This window comes from Mustelus asterias, unplaced genomic scaffold (assembly GCF_964213995.1).
Source record: "Mustelus asterias unplaced genomic scaffold, sMusAst1.hap1.1 HAP1_SCAFFOLD_996, whole genome shotgun sequence".
Lineage (NCBI taxonomy): Eukaryota > Metazoa > Chordata > Chondrichthyes > Carcharhiniformes > Triakidae > Mustelus > Mustelus asterias.
The window spans coordinates 112,993-135,079 of NW_027590942.1; the positions used below are offsets into that span (position 1 = coordinate 112,993).

The 22,087-nt window shown below is 49.9% G+C and overlaps 1 protein-coding gene across 2 annotated transcripts in view; it reads right to left on the bottom strand.

Annotated features, from left to right (window-relative positions):
- rab23 (RAB23, member RAS oncogene family) overlaps window positions 1-21,078 on the bottom strand; it is a 36,118-nt gene extending 15,040 nt beyond the window's left edge. Inside the window, exons 1-2 of one of the 2 annotated variants that reach the window (XM_078205804.1) lie at window positions 20,990-21,078; window positions 4,324-4,585 (exon numbers count right to left, since the gene is read on the bottom strand). In XM_078205804.1, the coding sequence (XP_078061930.1) occupies window positions 4,324-4,478 (155 nt within the window). In that variant the 5' untranslated portion in view covers window positions 4,479-4,585; window positions 20,990-21,078. Of the gene's footprint in view, window positions 1-4,323; window positions 4,586-20,985 lie in introns of both variants that reach the window. The other variant, XM_078205805.1, reaches the window with a different exon arrangement.
- Window positions 21,079-22,087: the final 1,009 nt, after the last annotated feature.

Consider the following 22,087-nt stretch of genomic DNA (forward strand, 5'->3'; position numbering starts at 1 on the left):
AAGTTTATTGCATCTTTTTGCAGGATCGCTGTGCACAATTGCTCCTTTGCTCAGAGGATAAGAATAAATAAATCCTGCCAAATGTTGACAAACTTACAAGAGCAACCCAAGAGAACAATCCTTCAACTGTCCCTCCAGCAAGTCAGGTGAGGGATCCGTTTCCCGCAGCGCAACTTGTTGAAACACAACATGTAACATCACCATTAATACCACGTGAATATTTCACTACTCATTGACTCGTCTCAGTTACTCTCAACTTTGAACCACAAGCTTTGCGGGTTAATGCCCACCCAGGGATTAAGCAGATCAGCTCGGCTGATGTAGTACTGAGGGAGGGCAGCACTGTCAGAGGTGCCACCTTTCAGATCAGGTATTAAACAAGTGAGGCCCAGGTCAAGATTAAGAATTATGGAGTGGCGCTGCTCACAGAGCAAAAGAGCTCTCCACGAGCCTGAGGGAGCTGTTCTTCCTGAATTAAACACCATAAAAATTAATGAGTCAGTCATCTCATTTGATGTGGTTGGGTTTTGACATGCGGAAGTGACGTGTGGGGGTGACAGAGTGGTTAGCACTGCTGCCTCACAGCGCCAGGGACCCGGGTTCAATTCTGACCTTGGGTGATTGTCTGTGTCGTGTTGGCATGGTCTTCCCATGTCTGTGTGGGTTCCGTCTGGGTGCTCCGGTTTCCTCCCACATTCCAGCGATGTGTGGGTTAGATTGATTGGCCATGATAAATTGTCCCTTAGTGTCAGGGGGCTTAGCAGGGTAAATACGTGCGTAATGGTGATAGGGGCCTGGGTGGGACTGTTGTCAGTGCAGGTTCAATGGGCCGAATGGCCTCCTTCGGCACTGTGGGGATTCTATGATTTTAAATTGTTGCCTCACTTTCCCCACACAACAACTTCAAAAGCAACTCAATGAATGAGAAACTCTTTAGGGTGCTCTGAGGAATATAAAACAAAGCTATTTTTAAAACAAATAAAAATGTTTCTTTAGTCTGAAAATTAGAACTTTTGGTGCATTTTGTACTCAAAGACTTGTAGATCAATATTATGGGACAGGCAATGTTTCAATTTTGCCACACGCGGCAAATCGAAGTAATATTACAGGTCATGCATAAATTGCAAAATGGTGCTCTTCTGCTCCAACTATTTTTTTTACACAGCAGTATCCCCCTTTCTTTCGCTATGACATTCACGATTAACACCCTCATCATTCCTCCCTTCTTTCGAGACGTATTCTCCCCTTTCTTAGAATCATAGAGCCCTCAGTGCAGGAGGCGGCCATTTGGCCCATCAAGTCTGCACCGACCACAATCCCACACAGGCCCTATCCCTAGCTAGTTCCCCTGACACTGGGGGACAATTTAGCATGGCCAATCCACCTAACACGCACATCATTGGAGCATGAGAAGAAACCTGAGCACTCGGAGGAAACCACACAGACACGGGGAGAATGTGCAAACTCCACACAGACACTGATCCAAGCCGGGAATTGAACCCGGGTCCCTGGTGCTGTGAGGCAGCAGTGCTAACCACCTTGCCCGAAATTTCCTTCAGTGAGAATGTTAACCGCGTGCTTCTGTCACTATTTGCATACCATGGGCCCAGTATCGATCAGGAATTGAGTACGGATGAAGTAATTGCACACAGGGCCCACTTACAGGTGGGACAATGAGGAAACCCACATCCACTGAGATGGAATTCAAATCGAGGAATCAAAGGTTAAGCAAAACTCGCTGAGTTAGCTGACGCCAACTTTCAGAAAGTGTGGCGGTCTCTTTAGGATTTTAAACATTTACCTTCATGTTTCCCAGAGTAATTTTCTTTCTTTACCTACCCTTGCTTTTCTCCTGAAATGTCCCCCCATTCTGTGCAGAGGCTTTTCGTCTCTTCTTTCCCAGCCTGAAAGCATCCACCTCTTCTTAGTTGTAACTGTACAATCATGCTCCATTCTCCATGGCATTTCCCCATGTCTAAAGTCTTAACAGCAAGTGCTGGCAGATGATTTAACAGGGTAATGAAGGCGAAGCGAGAGATCTTGCCCTCGCTGGGTTAAATATCCACCTCCAGGAGCAGGGTCCAGAGCTTCATGAGTCAGGAGAAGCCTGGCCACGTTCCCCTTTCATCGCCATTCAGCACAGAAAGAGGTCTTTCTGCCCTGTAATCTAAGGGTTTCCTCCTCACTATTTACCACACCACCAATTTTTGTGTTACATTCCCATCTAGATCATTAAATGTACATGAGAAACAAGGGATCCAGCATCAATCCCTGAGGTATATGCGGGGTCACTTTTAACATTTAAGAAAAACTTGGACGGGTTCATGGAGGAGAGGGGTGTGGAGGGATATGGTCCAAGTGCAGGTCAGTGGGACTAGGCATAAAATGGTTCGGCACAGACAAGAAGGGCCAAAAGGCCTGTTTCTGAGCTGTAATTTTCTATGGTTCTATCAGTGGACACGGACTTCCAGTCACAAAAACAAAATGCGACCAATACCCTCTGCCTCCTGCCACTAAGCCAATTTTGAATCCAATTTTCCAAATTGCCCTGGATCCCATGAACTCCTTCCTTCTTAATCAGTCTTGCATGCGGGACCTTGTCAAAAGTCTTACTGAAGTCCATGTAGACTACCATCAACTGCACTGCCCTCAACAACGCACCTAGTATCCTCCTCAAATAATTCAATCAAGTTTGTTAGACATGATCTTCCCCTGACAAAGCCATGCTGACTATCCTTGATTAATCCTTGCATCTCCAAGTGGAGATTAATTTTGTCCATCAGAATTGTTTCCAATAATTTCCCTACCACTGGTGTTAGATTCACTGAATCATAGAGCCCCAAGTGCAGGAGGCGGCCATTTGGCCCATCGAGTCTGCACCGACCACAGTCCCACACAGGCCCTATCCCTATACCCCATGCATTTACCCTAGCTAGTTCCCCTGACACTGGGGGGACAATTTAGTGGCCTGTTCACTGGCCTGTAATTACCTGTTTTTTTTCCCCCTTACTTCCTTTCTTCCTCCCGATCTTCTGGCACCTCTCCTGTGGCTAGATGGGATTTTGAAGAGCTTGGAGCGCTTGTAATCTCCTCTCTTGCCTCACACAGCAGCCTAGGATACATCTCATCTGGACCTGAGGATTCATCCACTTTTAAGCCCACTAACACCTCTTGCCCTCTCAATGCTAATCTGTTCAATTATATCAGAGTCCCCCTCCCTGCTTGCTATACCGACATCATCCTTCTCCATAGTGAATACAGATGCAAAATACTCATTTAATACGTCACCTACATCCTTCGGCTCCACACACTTTTTGGTCCATTTGGGCCCTACTCTTTTGCTGGTTATTCTCTCGCCCTTAATATACTTCTAAAACACTTTGCGATTTTCCTTTATTCCCCCCAGTGTTTTCTCATGCCATCTCTTCGCTCTCCTAATTTCTTTTTTTAAGTTCCCTCCTGCATTTTATATATTTTTCTAGACTATCCATTGTTTTAAGCCTTCTTTCTTTCCTTATCAAATCCTGTATTTCCCTTGACATCCGGAGTTCTCTGGAGTTTTTCATCCCATCCTTTCCAGGAACGTGTTGGCTTTGTACTTTCTCTATTTCCTTCTTGAATGACTCCTACAAGTAGCTGCTCCCAGACTACTTTGGCTAGGTCCTGTCTTATCTGATTAAAATCAGCCTTCCCCCAATCCAGAAGCCTAATTTCTTGTCCATCTTTGTCCTTTTCCTGGTGTACAAACCAGTTAACCCGAAGACTAGGGGATCAAAGCTGGAACTTACCAAGTCTATAATGCCCCCAGTTATTCACTACCTTAGTCAGCCACACTAGAGAAGTTTCATGATAACTGGCAAGACCCAGAGATGCGAGGAGAATCTTTTTCGTTCAGTGTGATATGGAATGCATTGCCCAAAACATTCAATAATGACTTTCCAAAATGGATTGGAAAAAGCTGCCAGGAGAAGGTCTACTTGGACAATTTTTTGGTCGATCTGGCAACGGCACGATAGGTCTACTAGACTCCTTCTGTGCTTTGACAATCTACAATTCAATCAAAGCAAAATAAACCCGTTGCAACAGTGAAGTGCATTAATTGAACAGCCAAAAGTGCTTTGCCACTGGTACACATCACTAAGATGGAACGGTGCAGATTGATTCTTTACTGTGCTCAATGCCTTGAAACTTGCACTTTTATTAATTGTTAAATTGATTCTTTTCTTTGAATGATTCTATTGCTCACCCCCACTACAAGTATCCGAATGACTCATGACAAGTCCCTCCTACATATATTACAGTATAGCAGAGATCTTCACTCACTGAATCTGTCTTTCCAGGAAGTCCACTCCAATGGTTTTCTTGTAATCCTTGGTGAAAATCCCCTTGCAGTATCGCTGGATCATGCTCGATTTACCAACAGCACCATTGCCAACAACCACCACCTTGATGGCTACTTCAATATCCTCTTCCAGCATGGTTAGACTGCGTGTATGGATCTGCTGCAACACACTTGTTGAGATGCAGTCTTTTGACCGCACTACCTGCAGTTAGAAGCAATGTTGCCTTTATCTAGTTCAGTAACCTGCAACAGAAATAAGAAAGGTTACTTGACCCCATGTTTTATAAGCAGTTGTTCGTTCTCACAGTAAGCACGTTTGGGTCTTAGTAAGAAATGCAACCTTTTGACAAAAGCTATAATATCCTTTCCACCCCCAATGAAACCAAACCAATGACAATGCATTACGCACATCGTGAAAAATTCAACAGGTCCATCTATAACTCACACGCATCATTACCTAGCTGATAACAGAGCTGTCAAGCTGCTCTTGCTTTGGAACAAGCTATTAGATGCTCGGGAGCAGTAAGGATTACCAGTGCTTTCATTCTGCCTTCCTCGTGTCTGAAGAAAATGTATTTTTCTCCAAATAATAATCAGGCTTGTGGGGGTTGTGTGTGTGCGTGACTAATTTAATTAAGCCGAAGACAGTTCGGCTGCAAGCTTTAAATCATCAAAAGGCTAGGTGTAAAAGCAGGCATTTGAAGTGGAGGTGACCAAGCTAAAATAAGTTGCAAGTAAACACAACCCGAGTCAAAATCTGCATTAGGAAATAAGTGAGGAGTTGGATCTTAGCTGTTGAATTTCAAAGATAAACAAAGGAGATATGGATAAAAGCAAATTACTGTGGATGTTGGAATCTGAAAATAAGAGTGTGTGTGCTGGAAAATCTTGGGTCTGGCAGCATCTGTAAGGAGAGAAAAGAGCTGATATTTCGAGTCCAGATGACCCTTTGTCAAAGGAGATATGGATTGGCAAAGATCATAAATGAATAAAGAAAAACTATGTTTATTTTATCCAAAAGTGGCAACTATTAGGAAAACACAAGAAGTTTTTATATTCTCGGAAAGGTAACTTCCAAAGGATAACAATGGTTTTAAAAATGAAAGAGAAAAAGCATATTTAAGGGGCGGTTAGAAGATAAGCTAGGAGTGGTCGTTTAAGATCCTGCAGTGTGCTGTGCTGAGAGAAGGCTGTGAAAAAAACAAAGTAAGCTATATCCAGAAAACGCAGAGAGGTTTGTTCCAGAAAGTAGGGTTTTGATGACAGTCTTGGATTTTCACTGTCGAATGAGAGTGAAGCTTTGTGAAGTACTTCCCCAATAACAGCAGTGGGTGTCTTGCGGTAATATTACTGGCAATTTGCATAGACTAAGTATCGAAAGGGATTGAGGGAAATTATTGTCAGATTAATTCTTAACTGTGCAAATATAATTTTGCAGGTTTAAGTTTTCTTCTCTTTGTTAATAAACTTTTGAGTTAATATTTAATATCTCCAAAAGTGGCATATAATATTTTGCCTCTCGACTTCAGTACAATGTACCTTCTCATAATAAAATACAAATTTGCAAATTGTTGTGATAGCTTGCCCAAGTTTCCCTTTGGGATTTGGTCAGCCCGGGAATCGGCACCTGCCACATCATAACACTTGGACCAGGCAATACCCAATGTGTCCTCTGTCTTCCAAAGCCACTTTGAATATCTGGAACATCTATCCTCGCACAGCACGCAATTTGACTGTTGTTCTATCAGCAACAGAAGTCAATAGAATCCTATGCAATCTAGTAAATTTGATCCAATCTGCTTCCTCATACTGCAGGCAGAACTTTCACACTAATTTATGGCAAAAACAAAATCTGAGCAAAAGAATCTACTGAGCAATTCCATGATCCAGATAGTTTTTTCAATGTTGAAAATCATTGCCTAATTATTCAAAATTTGAAATTAACCAGCACAATGATGATTACACTGTTTGCATTATCCACATGTCGTGCTGGATGGGGTCATAAACTGAATAAATGTATATGCACAGTTAAACTTCAGTCACTGACACGCATAGGTTATTCAGTGAAAGTAAGAGTGATTGTACTTCTCCCCTACTTATCTCCTCCTTTTGTCTGAAGACAGTCTCTTCACTGGGATACAGTTGCATCAGTGCAGTGATGCACCTTGTCCAATTTGCAACTGGACATGAACTGTGACTGGGGGTTATTCAATCAGGTCAGAGAAATAGTATCAGCAGTTGTGACATTCACACTTTCAGCAGTGATGACAGGATGTTGATCAGGATGTAATGACACTGGTGGAACTTTTGACACACGGTTGCCAGGCAGAGATAGAATTATCAAATGGTACAGCGCAGGACGTTAACAGGTCCACTGCTTCTGTACCAGCATTTAGTAGCATGTGTGTCATAAAGGTGTCAGTGATCTTCTCCAATGAGAGAGAATTTAACCATCTCCCCTTGACATTCAACAGCATTACCATTGCTGAATCCTCAACATCCCAGGGGGTTGCCATTGACTGAACTGGACCAATCATATAAATCCTGTGGCTGCAAGAATAGATCAGAGGCTGGATATTCTGCGGCAAGTAACTCACTAATTGACCCCCCAAAGACTGCCCACCATCTACAGTGAAGAGTGTGATGGAATACTTACCAATTCCTTGAATAAGCGCAGCTCCAACAACACTCAAGAAACTCAACACCATCAGAAAGAAGCAACCCGTTTGTTCAGAATCTCACAAACTCCCTCTACCATCAATGTGCAAAGTCTATCCTATACAACCAATATGCACTGCAGCAACTCTCCAACGCTCCTTTGGCAGCACATTCCAAACCTGTGACCACTACCATTGAGGAGGATGAGGGCAGCAGATGCTAGGGGACACCGTGATTGTCAAACTCCCCTCCAAGTCACACACCATCCTGACTTGGAAATGATGCTGTTCCTTCACTGTCGCTGAGAACTCCATCCCTAACAGCACTGTGGAGTACCTACACCACATGAACTGCAGCCGTTAAAAAACAGTAAGAAGTCTCACAACACCAGGTTAAAGTCCAACAGGTTTATTTGGTAGCAAAAGCCACGAGCTTTCGGAGCGCTGCTAGTGGCTTTTGCTATCAAATAAACCTGTTGGACTTTAACCTGGTGTTGTGAGACTTCTTACTGTGTTTACCCCAGTCCAATGTCAGCATCTCCACATCATGGCTGTTAAAAATGGCAGATCACCACCACCTTCTCAATTAGGGATGGGCAACAAATGCTGGCCTTGTCATCGTTGCTCACACCTCATGGAAGAGTACAAACATTTTAGTCCTATTATCCTTGTTTACACTCTTCTCTGTAATAATGAATTGATTTAACTGGCAGAGACCTGAAACTTGCCCAGTGTATATGGCTCAGCTATTTAGGGAGATCAAAACAGCACCTGGCAAATGTCAATGTGACAAAGTGTTGAATTCTGAATATGATAAGGTTTTAAATTAGAGCTTGATTACTTGGTAATTTGTTAAATTACTGCATTTGCTGCCCTTTCACAGCTTTTCATTCTGGTTATCGGTTGCCAAGTGTCACTAGCAACAGGCTCTTTTAGGATGCAGCTGCAGTACAGAACTGAATGGAACAAAAAGAGAATCATTTAATCTACTGTTGTGAGTAAAGTCAATCCAAACACATTGAAACCGTTGGTCAATAATGCAAATAGGTTTAGAATCAGAAACAATGGTCTGCAGAATTGGTTTTCTCCTGATACAGTACCAGGGCGTCAAAGAACAAAGAACAATAGAGCACAGGAACAGGCCCTTCGGCCCTCCAAGCCCGCGCCGCTCCCTGGTCCAAACTAGACCATTCTTTTGTATCCCTCCATTCCCACTCCGTTCATATGGCTGTCTAGATAAGTCTTCAACGTTCCCAGTGTGTCCGCCTCCACCACCTTGCCTGGCAGCGCATTCCAGGCCCCCACCACCCTCTGTGTAAAATATGTCCGTCTGAGGACATATGGCGTCGAGGAAGAGTTGCTTCCACCTCTGGTTTGATGGGTTCTGAAACGTCTGCCCGATGCGTGTCAGCAAACTATTTCACACGCGGGGCAGGGTGTGCTCGAAGGGTCAGCTGGATGAGTTGTTGGGAGGTTTGTGCATGCTCTCCAATGCCTTGACTTTGCCTCCGCATGTTCCTGTTGGAAGTCTCTCAAGTGTTCAGTGCCTTCCAGAACAAATCACCTTCATTTCAGTTGGTTACAAGTCAGTGTCCCATGAGTCGGCGGGATGTTTAACCACTTCAGGGATGTTTTGAGGACATCCCTAAAGCATTTCCACTGTCCTCCTGAAAAACTCCCACTATGGCCAAGTTCGGAGTAGAACTGCTTTGGGAATCTGGTGTCAGGCATATTAACAGCAAGCAACGCCAACGGAGCTGGTTTTGAGGGATTAGCACCTCGATGCTGGGCGAGTGAGAGGACGCTGCTGTTGGACCACATTTATTGCCAGTGGATTTGGTGGAGACATTGCAGTTAGTACTTCTCCATTGCTTGGAGATGCATCTGCATCTGTCCAAGTCTCTGGTGTATATAAATATAAGGTTCACTGCTGGACAGTAAACCATGACCTTATACTTGGGTAGAATCACAGCAGAGGGGACTGAACGAGGGAATGAGGAAATGCTTAACAGGATTTGAACAAGTTGAGTTAAAATTGAAGCCATCCAAAGAAAGAACATTGGGGAAAGAAAAGTACAGCACAGGAACAGGCCCTTTGGCTCTCCAAGCCTGTGTCGATCATGATGCCCTCACTAAAAACCTTCTTTCCTTACTTGGTCTGTATCCCTCTATTCCCTCCATATTCATGTACCCATCCAGAGGCCTCTTAAATGTTGCTAATGTGCCCACTTCCACCACCTTCTCTGGCAGCGCATTCCAGGCACCCATCACTCTGCGTGAAAACTTTCCCCCGCAGATCTCCCTTACGCTTTCCTCCTCTCACCTTGAACCTGTGCCCCCTTGTAATTGACACTTCAAGCCTTGGAAAAAGCCTCCGACTATCCACTCTGTCCATGCCTCTCAATTTTGTAGACTTCTATCAGCTCTCCCCTCAGATCCTGTTTTTCTAGTGTAAACAATCCTATTTTATTCAACCTCTCGTCATAGCCAACACCCTATGGAGGTGGGCAAGCAATTATAATTTGACAGAAGAGTTATTGGTCCAGATTTTGCACTTAATACTGAAGGAACATTGCTTCACCTCCACTACACTGACCCGGAGAGTTATAGGCTTTTCAGCATAGCGTTACTCTAGTTTGGGCTTCTGACCCAGGGGATTTGCCATGCCACAGAACAGCATAAGCAACATTGAGCCACTTCAACAACTGGACTGAAAAATCCTGATGTGGAGATGCCGGTGTTGGACTAGGGTGAACACAGTAAGAGTTTTAACAACACCAGGTTAAAGTCCAACAGGTTTATTTGGTAGCAAATACCATTAGCTTTCGGAGCACTGCTCCTTCGTCAGATGGAGTGGAAATCTGCTCTCAAACAGGGCACAGAGACACATCAAGTTACAGAATACTGATTAGAATGCGAATCCCTACAACCAACCAGATCTTAAAGGTACAGACAATGTGGGTGGAGGGAGCATTAAGCACAGGTTAAAGAGATGTGTATTGTCTCCAGGCAGGACAGCCTGCAAGTCCAGGAGGCAAGCTGTGGGGGTTACTGATGTGACATAAATCCAACATCCCGGTTTAGGCCGTCCTCATGTGTGCGGAACTTGGCTATCAGTTTCTGCTCAGCGACTCTGCGCTGTCGTGTGCTGTTGCGATCCTCCTCATCCGAACAGGATCTGCTTGGATGAGGTGGATCGCAACAGACACCTCCAGTCGCTGAAAGATGCCCTCATAAGAACAGGATATGGCGCTCGACTCATCGATCAACAGTTCCGACCTGCCACAGCGAAAAACCGCACCGACCTCCTCAGAAGACAAACATGGTGGCCAGAGTACCCTTCGTCATCCAGTACTTCCCCGGAGCGGAGAAGCTATGGCATCTCCTCCGGAGCCTTCAACATGTCATTGATGAAGACGAGCATCTCGCCAAGGCCATCCCCACACCCCCACTTCTTGCCTTCAAACAACCACGCAACCTCAAACAGACCATTGTCCGCAGCAAACTACCCAACCTTCAGGAGAACAGTGACCACGACACCACATAACCCTGTCACAGCAACCTCTGCAAGACGTGCTGGATCATCTCACGTGAGAACACCATCTACCAGGTACACGGTACCTACTCTTGCAACTCGGCCAACGTTGTCTACCTGATACGCTGCAGGAAAGGATGTCCCGAGGCATGGTACATTGGGGAAACCATGCAGGCGCTACAACAACGGGTGAATGAACACCGCTCGACAATCACCAGGCAAGACTGTTCTCTTCCTGTGGGGGAGCACTTCAGCAGTCACGGGCATTCAGCCTCTGATCTTCGGGTAAGCGTTCTCCAAGGCGGCCTTCACGACACACGACAGCGCAGAGTCACTGAGCAGAAACTGATGGCCAAGTTCCGCACACATGAGGACGGCCTAAACCGGGATGTTGGATTTATGTCACATTATCAGTAACCCCCACAGCATGCCTCCTGGACTTGCAGGCTGCCCTGTCTGGCGACAATACACATCTCTTTAACCTGTGCTTAATGCTCCCTCCACCCACATTGTCTGTATCTTTAAGATCTGGTTGGCTGTAGGGATTCGCATTCTAATCAGTATTCTGTAACTTGATTTTGTGTCTCTGTGCCCTGTTTGAGAGCACATTTCCACTCCATCTGACGAAGGCGCAGCGCTCCGAAAGCTAATGGTATTTGCTACCAAATAAACATGTTGGACTTTAACCTGGTGTTGTTAAACTTCTTAGTGAAGAATCCTCACAGACTCACAACATCTAAATAAGGAAGCTTACAATAGCTTATTCAAATCATAATAAAGTCACTAATGGAAAACAAAGCACAAGGAGGGAAGAAGAGATGGGATTTTGAGCAAGAGAGGGGAGGAAGAGAGACAAAGAAAAAGTATTCTAAAAATGCAACTACAGACAACTTCAAAATGAAATGTTCAAGATCAGAGGAGTTGTTTGGCAGTTATTAAGACATAGCACTGCATTTAGAAACTCATGTACACTCAAATGCATCTCAAGCCTTATTTTTTTCTGCCATGTTTAGTGGATGCATACGACAATCTCTTACCCAGATATTAATTTCAAAATCGAATCTAGGCACCAGTTAGTATTATGATCATTCTGTGGTTGAATAGGAGAACTCAGATTGCAACTTCTCCATTGCCCCTTTAACTGGACTCTGGAAGTTGCTGCCTGATTGAGCAATGGTGAGTGCTGATTAGCCTTGCTGCTATTCACAATAAAAGTTTGGGCACTATTAAACAAAAGTATGCTACTGTTAGAATTACAGAACAAGTCCACAGCACAAAATTTATTAAAACAGAAAATTCCCATATGAATGAGTCAATGACAATATTTCATTGACAAATTCCTGTGGCATTCCAGTGTTGAGTACAGTGCTACAATGCATCAGAAAAATCCATCTTCAGAATAGCAAATCGAAAAAGCACTGCCAGAGGGATGGCGTTTAAAAGGTTATGTTACAGCTGTATAAGGTGCTGGTGAGGCCACACCTGGAGTACGGTGTACAGTTTTGGTCTCCTTACTTGAGAAAGGATATACTGGCATGGAGGGGGTGCAGAGGAGATTCATGAGGTTGATTCCGGAGTTGAAAGGGTTGGCTTATGAGGAGAGACTGAGTAGACTGGGGCTATACTTACTGGAATTCAGAAGAATGAGGGGAGATCTTAGAAAAACATATAAGATTATGAAGGGAATAGATAAGCTAGAAGCAGGGAAGTTGCTTCCACTGGCAGGTGAAACTAGAACTAGGGGGCATGGCCTCAAAATAAGGGGGAGCAGATTTAGGACTGAGTTCAGGAGGAACTTCTTCACATAAAGGGTTGTGAATCTGTGGAATTCCCTGCCCAGTGAAGCAGTTGAGGTTACCTCATTGAATGTTTTTAAAGCAAGAATAGATAAATTTTTGAACAGTAAAGGAATTAAGGGTTATGGTGAGTGGGTGGGTAAGTGGAGCTGAGTCCACGAAAAGATCAGCCATGACCGTATTAAATGGCGGAGCAGGCTCGAGGGGCCAGATGGCTTACTCCTAGTTCTTATGAAAGCTTTTTGATCGGTGAGCAGTGAACTGATTTTTTTGAAAGAATTCCAGAGGGTAAAATCCCAGTGATGGGATAGGGGAAGCAAAAACAAATGGTCATCTGATTAAAGGAGCAGAGGAAGCAAAAAAAAAACAGCCCATGGAGGCAGAAAGATCCATCCCTGTCATAGAGTGGGGCCACCTGAACACTTGGAGCTCAGAAGTTGATTTGCTGAGGTACAGTGAGCAGCAAAATTTGGCAGATTTCAGGAGATAGAAGAATGTGTTCTTGAAAACAGCCCAGACATAAGACTCAAATCTCAATTTAGGAATAAACTGTTAATGTTAGAAATGCAGGTCACTTTAAGAATTCAGAATGAGTCGAGAGCTGGTGATGCTGACTGAAGCTTATACTTGAGAGCTTGGTTTCCTCCCAGTTGGGGAGTTATTTTTGGACAAGAGAGGGGATCCAGACGGGAAGAGTGGAAACCAGTGTTTGTACTGAACTATATCACAATGGAATAGTTGTGAACCAGAATGTCTTTTGCTGCCTAATTAGATAAACGGATATTCACCAACAAAACACCATCAAGGTGCCAAAATTACACACTGCCATTTACTTTTATGTAGGCGAGGGATGAGATGCTGAGAGGGGAACCAAGCAGATTACTTGAAATCAAACCAGAAAGCATGTAGTTTCAAAGCAAACTGATTTTTAAAAAATATTCCTCCAGGGTAATTTAACAGAGGATCAGCTGGATACAAGATTAGAAGGACAAGTTGTGAAATGCCAAAATGCTTCCCAATTATTGGGATTCCACCCTCCCCGCCCCCCCCCCCCTTGTAAATTCAGCCCTGATTACATCAGTAAATTACATATCAATAATTTAAGTCTATACTTCTCGCTGCCTCAGAAAAACAGCCAGCATAATCAACCACGCAGCCGGGACATACTCTTTTCCATCGGGAAAAAGGTACAAAAATCTGAGATCACACGCCAACCGACTCAAAAACAGCTTCTTCCCTGCTGCCAGAGTTTTGAATGGACCTACCTCGCATTAAGTTGATCTTTCTCTACACCCTAGCTATGACTGTAAACTACATTTTGCACCCTCTCCTTTCCTTCTCTATATACGGTATACTTTGCATAGCACGCAAGAAAACAATACAATTCACTGTATACTAATACATGTGGCAATGATAAATCAAATCAAATTTTGAAGAGTTTAGTCACAAACTACAAAAAGAGTACAGCTAAAAGTAAAAACTACCCCCAAGCAATGTGTTGTTCAGTTAGTTGCTGTAGAAATTGCATCATGTTTCAGAGCTGTTTTGTTCGCAGTCATTTGGTATGAAAATGTGATACCTCTTCTACAACAAGGCCAATATTAAATCACACCAAAGTGTAAGCTTTGCATTCCACCAAGTCATCCCTTCTCACTTACACTGCATTCCAGCAAAAGGAAAAATGGATGGAACAGTGCTTTTAACTCGCTCCACAGCCTTCTCTCTCTTTCCCCCTTTCTCTTCTGCCTCCTTTGAATTGCCTTTGGATCTTTACAACCACATTAAAGGTGTGATCTAAGTGAAAGATGTTTGCTGTACATTTTAAATGTACGATGGTGGGGGTTACTTTGGAAATATAATCTGCTAACCTTTGTATCCCCTTCAAGAAGAATTGTTCCTACCCAGCGTATACAATAGAACTCCAACATTCTGCACCCTCTCCTTCCCTTCTCCATGAACGGTATGCTTTGTCTGTATAGTGCGCAAGAAACAATATTTTTCACTATTTACTAATACATGTGACAATAATAAATCAAACAACATGATACAACTGGGTAATAGAGCTCCCAACAGTTAGACACTCAAATTGCCAGTTGCAGAATCTCCCAGGTCCATCTCACTGCAGAAAATGTACAACTGCAACCAGTCTGAAGCAAACCATGAGAGAAAACAGATGAGATTCCTCCTACTATTCTGACACCACCTCCGAGATTCAGTTCGAACGACTCATCATGTCTTCCAATTTGTCAGTAAAATTTAAACCATCTCCTTCAGTTTCCGTCAAGGCCGCCATTCATCTGCTCTGAACTTATATCCAATTCACAGCTGAAGCCTTAAGGTTGGCCAGGGCTGTCAGAAAATCCCAGTGTCCTGCTCGACTCAATCTTCATCAGCTCTTCCAGATAAGTGTTTTCTTCCACCTCACTGACCAACACTGATATCTGCAGGTCTGCTATGCTGAGTGGGTTAGATGAAGAGGGGTGAGAGGAGGTTCATGTGGAGTACGAACCAGTGCTCATTTCTGTTAGGTACTTTCAATCGAAGTCTATGTAGACCCCTGTCCCCCTCAAGGCTGGACTACTCGAATATTCTTAACTCCAGCTTGTACAAGCTCCTTGGAAATAGTACTCTATAACCATTATAGTAAAATGCAGTGCATTAGGAACATTTTGTTTTTTTGCTAGATCTAAATCAATCTACGTGGAAGTGTTAGGAGTATTTTAAAAGGGAGAAAAGCAGTTATTTTGAGCTACTTTCCACTGCCCAGGGCCTGGCAAATTTACAAGTACCTACCACTTTGTAACCTTCCCAAACTAACAACATAACTGACTCAAAGCGGCAGTCAACCGCAATTCAAATTTATCTGAAAAGAACCAGTCCAGAGGCAACAGAGTGATGCACTGGACATGATAGGGAACAACCAAATAGCTGCAGGAAAAGAGTGAGTTCCATTCAGTTCACCTTCTACCATCCTGGTAGATGGGTGATAACAATAATTGATTGCTGAGATTAATCTCTCATCAACTAATTTACAACACTCCTAGCTCGGACCCCAAACTCGAAATCCTTCGTGTGGAGGGGTTTGGGGACTATACAAGCAGCAAACTGCATGTTTTTAGTGGTTTGAATATAGTATAACACCCACAAGTGCTTCACAGGAGCACGATCAATCAGAATTCAGCAGCCAGTCACACATTGGATGTGGGGACCAAGAGCTTCAGTTTTGGGTCGTTGCAGCTGAAGAAATGGTTGTCAATGGAGCAAAGTAAATCAGGGATGAGCAAGAAGCTAGCATGGAGGAAGTCTGAGAGTAGTTTAGAAATCCTTCTCCACAGAGGAGGCTTGAGGAGTGGGAGGGAGGAAGCCGCAAAACTAGGGAGAGGGTGAGGCCATGGATGAAAAGGTGAGGAAACTCTATGTCGTTAGGCTGTGAGCCTCAGCAGGTCGGCAAACACAGCAGTGAGGGGTGATCCAGAATTGGCACAGGTTAGGATGCAGGCAGCAGCATTTTGGATCAACGCAAGTTTATGGGAGGTGAGAGATGGGACACAACCCTTTCCTGATTTGATTTGTCACACGTTGGGATACAGTGAAAAGTATTGTTTTGTGTGCACTATACAGGCACAACATACCGTTCATAGAGTACAGAGAGAGGAGAGGGTGCAAAATACAGTGTAAAGAGTTAGAGTACAGTTTTAACAGCGTAGAACGAAAGTAAAAGATAAAATTAGAGGGTATTCTGAGGACAGCTTGCAAGAAGTTGCCTCACTCCAGTGCCATCTTAGATCTTGCCCCTTGGTGCCAGAGTTACCACTCCCAGTAGTTTATAATATTGGGTTCCTGTTTTAGAATGGCAGACACACCAAAGACATCTGCATTACCTGCTTTTTCCTACTCTTATAGATAGTCACCCACCTACTATTATAAACCCATCTCTGCCAGTGGGAGTGGTCACCTCCTGGAATATGCAATGAAGAGAATACTCATCCTCCCTGCTGCTCAGTCATGACTCCAGATGCCCCTAACCCTCTCCTTTCCTTTTCCCCTATGTGTTCTATGAACAGTATGCTGTGTCTGTAGAGCGCACAAGAAACAATACTTTTCACTGTATATCAATACATGTGACAATAATAAATCAAATCAAAATATGCCCCATCCATATACTTGAGTTGATCCAAAATGCTGCTGTCTGCATCCTAACCTGTGTCAATTCCGGATCACCCCTCACTTCTGCGATTGCTGATCTGCTGTGGCTCACAGTCCAACAACATATTGAGTTTTCTCCCAGCTAAACAGAAGTGTAAAAAGGGCGTTGATTTGGGTTTCAACAGAAGAGTGAAAAAGTGCCAAAGGGATGAGGAAATGGGTCAGGAATGTAGAAACTGGTGGACCCAGACATGGAAAGGAAATAGGATCAAACTCATTTCTTCCAATCACTGATGAGGCAAGGACTGTGTCAGATCTCAGATTACTTATCTGCAGAGATAGTTAATCTGCATCACATTATTCATAATTAACTGATACATAAAATTATTCTAATACACAGATCAAACACGAACATAAAATACTGAATCAACAGAAACAAACACAGAGAGGGGGTATCCGCCCATATCCCTCAGACAGAAAGGGGGCACCCCCCCTCCATTCACAGGCAAAGGGCCAGACCCACCCCCCCCCCCCCGCGCGCATAGGGGCAGACCCCCCCCCTCCCCTGGGCAGAGGGGCAGACCAACACCGTCCAGGGCAAAGGGGCAGACACCCCCTCTCCAACCCCCAGGCAAAGGGGCAGACCCCCCACTCTCCAACCCCCCAGGCAAAGGGGCAGACCCCCCCCTCTCCAACCCCCCGGGCAAAGGGGCAGACCCCACCACCCTCACAGGCAAAGGGGCAGACCCCTCCCTCCCGGGCAAACCCACCCTCTCTCCCCCCCTCCCCTCCCGGGCAAAGGGGCAGACCTCCCCCTCCTGGGCGAAGGGGCAGACCGCCCTCTACCCCCCCCCCGGACAAAGGGGCCGACCCCCCCCCCCCCCCCCCCCGGGCAAAGGGGCAGACCTCCCCCTCCCGGGCAAAGGGGCAGAACCCCCCCTCCCGGGCAAAGGGACAGACCCCCCCATCCCGGGCAAAGGGGCGGACCCCCCTCTCCCCCCCCCCCCCCCCCGGGCAAAGGGGCAGACCCCCCCCCTCTCACCCCCCCCCCCGGGCACAGGGGCAGACCTCTCTCCCCCCCCACGGGCAAAGGGGCAGTCCCCCCTCTCAACCCCCACGGGCAAAGGGGCAGACCCCCCCCTCTCACCCCCCCCCTGGCACAGGGGCAGACCCCCCTCTCCCCCCCCCCCCCCCCCCCCCGGGCAAAGGGGCAGACCCCCCCTCCCCGGCAAAGGGGCAGACCCCCCCTCTCCCTACCCCCGGGCAAAGGGGCAGACCCCCCCCTCCCCACCCCGGGCAAAGGGGCAGACCCCCCCTCTCCCACCCCGGTAAAGGGGCAGATGCACCCCTCCCCTCCCGGGCAAAGGGGCAGACCCCCCCTCTCACCCCCCCGGGCAAAGGGGCAGACCCCTCTCCCCCCCCGGGCAAAGGGGCAGACCCCCCTCTCCCCCCCCCACGGGCAAAGGGGCAGACCCCCCCTTCCCCCTCCCGGGCAAAGGGGCAGACCCCCCTCCCGGGCAAAGGGGCAGACCCCCCCTCCCGGGCAAAGGGGCAGACCCCCCCTCCCGGGCAAAGGGGAAGCCCCCCCCCTCTCTCCCCCCCCCCCCCCGGGCAAAGGGGCAGACCCCCCCTCCCCCTCCCGGGCAAAGGGGCAGACCCCCCCTCCCCCCCGGGCAAAGGGGCAGACCCCCCCTCCCCCCCCAGGCAAAGGGGCAGACCCCCCCCCCCGGGCAAAGGGGCAGACCCCCCTCCCCCCCCGGGCAAAGGGGCAGACCCCCCCTCCCCCCTCCCGGGCAAAGGGGCAGACCCCCCTCTCACCCCCCCCGGGCAAAGGGGCAGAACCCCCCCTGTCCCCCCCCCACGGGCAAAGGGGCAGACCCCCCCTCCCCCCCGGGCAAAGGGGCAGACCCCCCTCCCCCTCCCGGGCAAAGGGGCAGACCCCCCTCCCCCTCCCGGGCAAAGGGGCAGACCCCCCCCCCCTCCCGGGCAAAGGGCAGACCCCCCCTCCCCCTCCCGGGCAAAGGGGCAGACCCCCCCCCCCCCTCCCGGGCAAAGGGGCAGACCCCCCTCTCACCCCCCCCGGGCAAAGGGGCAGAACCCCCCTGTCCCCCCCCACGGGCAAAGGGGCAGAACCCCCCTCCCCCTCCTGGGCAAAGGGGCAGACCCCCCCTCCCCCTCCTGGGCAAAGGGGCAGACCCCCCCCCCCCCTCCTGGGCAAAGGGGCAGACCCCCCCCCTCCTGGGCAAAGGGGCAGACCCCCCCCTCCCCCTCCTGGGCAAAGGGGCAGACCCCCCCCTCCCCCTCCTGGGCAAGGGGCAGACCCCCCCCTCCCCCTCCTGGGCAAAGGGGCAGACCCCCCCCTCCTGGGCAAAGGGGCACCCCCCTCCCCCTCCTGGGCAAAGGGGCAGACACCCCCCCCCCCCGGTAAAGGGGCAGACACCCCCCCCCCCGGTAAAGGGGCAGACACCCCCCCCCCCCCCCGGTAAAGGGGCAGACACCCCCCCCCCCCCCGGTAAAGGGGCAGACACCCCCCTCCCGGGCAAAGGGGCAGACCCCCCCTCCCCCTCCTGGGCAAAGGGGCAGACACCCCCCCTCCCCCTCCTGGGCAAAGGGGCAGACACCCCCCCCTCCCCCTCCTGGGCAAAGGGGCAGACACCCCCCCTCCCCCTCCTGGGCAAAGGGGCAGAACCCCCCCCTCCCCCTCCTGGGCAAAGGGGCAGACCCCCCCTCCCCCTCCTGGGCAAAGGGGCAGACACCCCCCCCTCCCCCTCCTGGGCAAAGGGGCAGACCCCCCCTCCTGGGCAAAGGGGCAGACCCCCCCCTCCCCACCCCGGGCAAAGGGGCAGACCCCCCCTCTCCCACCCCGGTAAAGGGGCAGATGCACCCCTCCCCTCCCGGGCAAAGGGGCAGACCCCCCCTCTCACCCCCCCGGGCAAAGGGGCAGACCCCTCTCCCCCCCCGGGCAAAGGGGCAGACCCCCCTCTCCCCCCCCCACGGGCAAAGGGGCAGACCCCCCCTTCCCCCTCCCGGGCAAAGGGGCAGACCCCCCTCCCGGGCAAAGGGGCAGACCCCCCCTCCCGGGCAAAGGGGCAGACCCCCCCTCCCGGGCAAAGGGGAAGCCCCCCCCCTCTCTCCCCCCCCCCCCCCGGGCAAAGGGGCAGACCCCCCCTCCCCCTCCCGGGCAAAGGGGCAGACCCCCCCTCCCCCCCCGGGCAAAGGGGCAGACCCCCCCTCCCCCCCCAGGCAAAGGGGCAGACCCCCCCCCCCCCGGGCAAAGGGGCAGACCCCCCCTCCCCCCCGGGCAAAGGGGCAGACCCCCCCTCCCCCTCCCGGGCAAAGGGGCAGACCCCCCTCTCACCCCCCCCGGGCAAAGGGGCAGAACCCCCCCTGTCCCCCCCCACGGGCAAAGGGGCAGACCCCCCCTCCCCCCCGGGCAAAGGGGCAGACCCCCCTCCCCCTCCCGGGCAAAGGGGCAGACCCCCCTCCCCCTCCCGGGCAAAGGGGCAGACCCCCCCCCCCTCCCGGGCAAAGGGGCAGACCCCCCCTCCCCCTCCCGGGCAAAGGGGCAGACCCCCCCCCCCCCTCCCGGGCAAAGGGGCAGACCCCCCTCTCACCCCCCCCGGGCAAAGGGGCAGAACCCCCCTGTCCCCCCCCACGGGCAAAGGGGCAGAACCCCCCTCCCCCTCCTGGGCAAAGGGGCAGACCCCCCCTCCCCCTCCTGGGCAAAGGGGCAGACCCCCCCCCCCCTCCTGGGCAAAGGGGCAGACCCCCCCCCTCCTGGGCAAAGGGGCAGACCCCCCCCTCCCCCTCCTGGGCAAAGGGGCAGACCCCCCCCTCCCCCTCCTGGGCAAAGGGGCAGACCCCCCCCTCCCCCTCCTGGGCAAAGGGGCAGACCCCCCCCTCCTGGGCAAAGGGGCACCCCCCTCCCCCTCCTGGGCAAAGGGGCAGACACCCCCCCCCCCCGGTAAAGGGGCAGACACCCCCCCCCCCGGTAAAGGGGCAGACACCCCCCCCCCCCCCCGGTAAAGGGGCAGACACCCCCCCCCCCCCCCCGGTAAAGGGGCAGACACCCCCCTCCCGGGCAAAGGGGCAGACCCCCCCTCCCCCTCCTGGGCAAAGGGGCAGACACCCCCCCTCCCCCTCCTGGGCAAAGGGGCAGACACCCCCCCCTCCCCCTCCTGGGCAAAGGGGCAGACACCCCCCCTCCCCCTCCTGGGCAAAGGGGCAGAACCCCCCCCTCCCCCTCCTGGGCAAAGGGGCAGACCCCCCCTCCCCCTCCTGGGCAAAGGGGCAGACACCCCCCCCCTCCCCCTCCTGGGCAAAGGGGCAGACCCCCCCTCCTGGGCAAAGGGGCAGACACCCCCCCCCCCCCCCCCCCCGGTAAAGGGGCAGACACCCCCCCCCCGGTAAAGGGGCAGACACCCCCCTCCCGGGCAAAGGGGCAGACGACCCCTCCCCTCCTCAGATTCAGTAGGGGGTTGCCGATCCCTCTCTCTCCCTGTCTCTCACTCACTCCGCCATCTCTCCACCATCGGGATCCACCCGCTCAGCGCCGGTAACCCGTGACAACTACCGGAACCGGAAATGCCAACACACGGCCGGCACCGCGCAGACGCTGCGGAGGTAGGCAGAGCATACTGCGCAGGCGCCCACACGGCACGGCATTGCGGGAGCAGGGAGAGCGCACTGCGCAGGTGCTATGATGGCACTGCCGGTACCGCGCAGGCTCCCACACGGCACAACACTGCCTCCTCCTGGCTCAGTAAGAAGTCTCACAAACACCAGGTTAAAGTCCAACAGGTTTATTTGGCAGCAAAAGCTTTCGGGGTGTCGCTCCTTCTTCAGGTGAGTGAGGAGTTCTGTTCACAAACAGGGCATACAGAGACACAAACTCAATTTACAAGATAATGGTTGGAATGCGAGTCTTTACAGGTAATCAAGTCTTAAAGGTACAGACAATGTGAGTGGAGAGAGGGTTAAGCACAGGTTAAAGAGATGTGTATTGTCTCCAGACAGGACAGTTAGTGAGATTTTGCAAGCCCAATAAAGTACATCAGGTGAGTCCTCACCTGATGAGGGAGCGAGACTCCGAAGGCTTGTGCTACCAAATAAACCTGTTGGACTTTAACCTGGTGTTGTGAGACTTCTTACTGTACCTACCCAAGTCCAACGCCAGCATCTCCACATCTTTGCAGAGAGAGAGAGACAGAGAGTTGGAACTTTGCCTGGTTTTGCTCCAATTCAGCCCATTGTAGGAAATTAAAAGTGAAAGGCTTTCCACTCCACTTGGCTACTGCTCAATAAAAGCAAATTACTGCTAGGAAATCTCAGCAGGATGAAGTAGGGGGAAGGTAAGAGTGGGGGGTGGGGGGCATGGTGGAGGGGCGGAGAAAAATGAAAAAAGACCACAAAGAAATAAAAGATAGAGAACAGTAAAAAATTAAATAAAATAGAATGAGAACAAAGAGAGCCAAGGAGGGTTACAGCAAATCATCTGAAGTTGTTAAATTCGATGTTGAGACCGGAAGGCTGTAAAGTGCCGAGCCGGAAGATGAGATGCTGTTCCTCCAGTTTGCGTTGAGCTTCACTGGAACATTGCAGCAGGCCAAGG